The sequence below is a fragment of the Frankliniella occidentalis genome, unplaced genomic scaffold (assembly GCF_000697945.3).
Source record: "Frankliniella occidentalis isolate FOCC.00 unplaced genomic scaffold, Focc_3.1 Scaffold412, whole genome shotgun sequence".
In the NCBI taxonomy this organism is placed as follows: domain Eukaryota; kingdom Metazoa; phylum Arthropoda; class Insecta; order Thysanoptera; family Thripidae; genus Frankliniella; species Frankliniella occidentalis.
Window position 1 is genome coordinate 139,617 of NW_026267533.1, and position 3,202 is coordinate 142,818.

General features: G+C 52.0%; 1 protein-coding gene across 1 annotated transcript; it reads right to left on the reverse strand.

Moving 5' to 3' along the window:
- Positions 1-2,266: 2,266 nt before the first annotated feature.
- LOC113209809 (tRNA methyltransferase 10 homolog B-like) lies at positions 2,267-3,196 on the reverse strand. Its single transcript, XM_026427513.2, has 4 exons — positions 3,038-3,196; positions 2,691-2,938; positions 2,431-2,620; positions 2,267-2,350 (listed from the first exon to the last, which is right to left on the reverse strand). Exons 1-4 carry the CDS (start codon positions 3,176-3,178, stop codon positions 2,273-2,275), a joined length of 657 nt encoding a protein of 218 aa, XP_026283298.2. The 5' UTR covers positions 3,179-3,196; the 3' UTR covers positions 2,267-2,272.
- Between the last annotated feature and the right edge of the window lie 6 nt (positions 3,197-3,202).

Genomic DNA, 3,202 nt, shown 5'->3' on the forward strand with positions numbered 1-3,202 from the left:
CGCCCGGTCTGCCGCAAAGCGCCTGTCGATAGGCAATACCGCCCGGCACGCCGGCCCAACGGGCTTGCCTACCTGGCGCCCGGTCTGCCGCAGAGCGCCTGTCGATAGGCCATCCCGCCCGGCACGCCAGCCCAACGGGATTGCCTACTCGTCGGTTCTCAGGCGCTACGGAGTGGCTACGGGTGGCGGAAGATTTTGCCTTGTCGATACTGTCGCAATGTCCAATTTTCGGCGCTGCGGTATGAGAAGGCGACTCATAGCGTTTCCATGTTTTAAACAGAGCTAGCTATTCGAGAAGCATCTCGGAGGCGTGCGTATTCGAAGTGTTTGTCCCCACCTTCCAGTTTCCACTGCTTTTGTGAACCAAAAGAAGTGGCAATCCTCTGAGCTGGCGGCCTGCCCCGCCCCGGCGCCACGGAGACATTCATCAGCCGCTAGGTCACAGGAGCGTAACTCCCACGCCGACGCGCGCGACTTACGGCGCCCCTGCCTGACCTAGGGTCACCGAGCGCGGGTCCGGGTCCGCACGGAGGAAGGAGCCGGATGATAGGATTCCCCTGATCCCCCCCGCAGAGTCACCGGGAGCGTCCGGCCGGTCCGCGCATCTGTCGCGCGCGCCGTAAGTTACGTCCCGTCGCCAATCCGTGAGTGACTGCCGGCGGGCCGCCCGGACTGTCCCGCCTGTCACGACGGCGCCGGGTTCAGGCCGGGTTCCCAAATACTCAAATACTCTTGTCTTTATGGTACTGCCGTTGTCGTCGGGGTTTCCACTCTGGTTCGCGCTTGGGGACACAAGACACGACACGACGCCAAAAAATTCCCCCCTGTTTCATCATTGGACGACTGTGCTTAAACACAGCAGGCACAACTTCTACTAGCCGTTTCATACACAAGAAATATATTTTGTGAACTATTATAATTTTCAATAACGTACGTTGGTCTATACGCATGCATAGCTTACGTGAAATTTTTAACGGATGTACAAACTAAACTCTAGCGTCACTAATACAAAAATTTGCGCACGCAAGGGTGTACGTTGTACGTGAGCTGTGCATGCCCATAGACGTGTGTAACGAACGTAATATGCCCAAGTAGGTATCTTCTTGCGAGTCGGGACCCCGGCATATTTCTGTGCAGAGGTCCGGAGGGGACGGGGGAGACTTCCCGTTAGTGAATCACGGATTCCTGAGGGTGGGGCGGCGCGCGCTGTGCCCTGGCCGTCCCGCTCAGGCTGTGCCGGTCACACGAGTCACACCCACGGCGCGGCCGCTGCTGGACATATCGATGAGACGGTCGGCGGCGGGGCGGGACTCGTTTTATCGCGCGGGGGTGGAGCGGTCGAGCGAGAGAGACATGACGCTGCCTCCCGCCTCCTACGCACGCCGGATCGCACGCGTTGCAGCCCATGCACGGAGAAGTGCACCGAACACGTATAATAAATCCTGCAGTCGACCGAACTATCCTCGACGGTCAGCGGGAAAAAGCTGTTCCCAAAATAACAAAATATAACGACGACTTTTAATACGCGGAAAACGAATCAAACGCACCCGTGAGCCTCAAGACGTTCCGCACGGCTCATTTTTGGTCCCTATGATTTAACCTGGGAGCGTGACCACATAGCGGTCATGCTGCACGGAACGTGGTAATCTATCGCCGTTTTCGAGCGGGGCAGGGGACGGAGGGTCTTCGGGGAAGCTCGCAACAAAAAACCACGTGGCTCACACATTCGCTCACGTCAGGTGCAGCGGGCCAGGCCAAGCCGTCAAGCCAGGGTCACTGCTGTGAGCTGCATCCCACGGCTCAGCCGGCGTCCCCCGCCCGCCACCGCGCCACCACCTCGTCGCCGCGACTTAAAAACTACTGCAGAGGCAGGGCAGTTAGTCGTATTGTGGTCATTCCATTTCCGAGCACAGGCAGGCGCCCGGCCGGGGCGACGCTTCACTTCCCACCGAGGTGGCCTCGCTCCGCAAACACATTCAAGTCACCCGCCCGCCCTCGCTGCACACCGCGGCCAAGTGTGACGATTTTAAAATAGCCACTGCGTGTCTCCTGTCCTGCTCCCGAGGGTCCAGCAGCCAGCGCGGCCGGAGGAGGTGGTGGAGGTGGAGGTGGGCCAACGGTGGGCCGGCCACCATGAAGCGCGCCTTTATGGACACGCTCCGGTCCGGGGGAAGACCAGAGTTAGATGAAGTGTTCTCAATGGTGTGTTCTGTTCAGTATGCGAGCCCAAATTGCGTTCAATTTTTTAAAAATAACAATAACGAAGTTGTTTTTACTTTTTTGTCTTAAATTTTATTTTTTGTTCCCTTTGACCCTTAAGCTCTTTCCACGAGGTGAGAAGTTGATGGATCTGCGGAATGAAACAGTTCATAAATTTTACCAACAGAAAAAGAGTTTGAGGAAACTCAACTTACTCAGGATGAAACCTACCTCTGGGAGTGACAGCCAGGTATTTCCCTGCCGCCACTTAAAATCGTAGGGTAATGTGGCTGTTCTGATGCCACGATCGCGCCGGGGAACATGATACCTACGCTCATGGTATGGACTAATTACATAAATATCTTCAGGATTGTATTTAATTTTATTGACAGAATGAGGTGTCAAATAAACTATGTCTTTCCTGGAAATAATTCAAAGTTCAACCCAGATTCGGAACAACACACAATAGGAATAGAAACACAAGTAAATACCTCAAAAACTTATTTAAGTAGCTGTCTGCTGTTAGTGTTACAGCAGAGTTAAGTAGGCCCTTTTCTAGATATTTAATCAAAGGTAACATAGATTCGTTTTCCAAATAACTGCAAAAATGCAAGTGGAACGGACGGCGACTTTTACCGTTCGTTACAACTAAATTTCGTATTTCACTGGCTAAGATCATCCTATGATCATGATGAATCCACTTGAGAGATGAAAAATCAAGAACAAAGTTCTGACCAAACTGCATCCCATGCAACAGAATGTTAAAAGTTAATTAGCACATGAATACAGTTGAATCTTTTTCAACAACTTGTTGTAATGATGAGATATTAATTTTTACCTGACCAGATACTCCTCTATAACGTTGCTTCATTTGAAATTCATCAATCACACCAGCAACACAAGAGGTATTATGTGAAAGGTAATGAATCAGTGGCTGCGGAACATTAACTTCCTCTTTTGATATCATCCATGACTTCATATTTGTTTTATCCTTTTCATAATA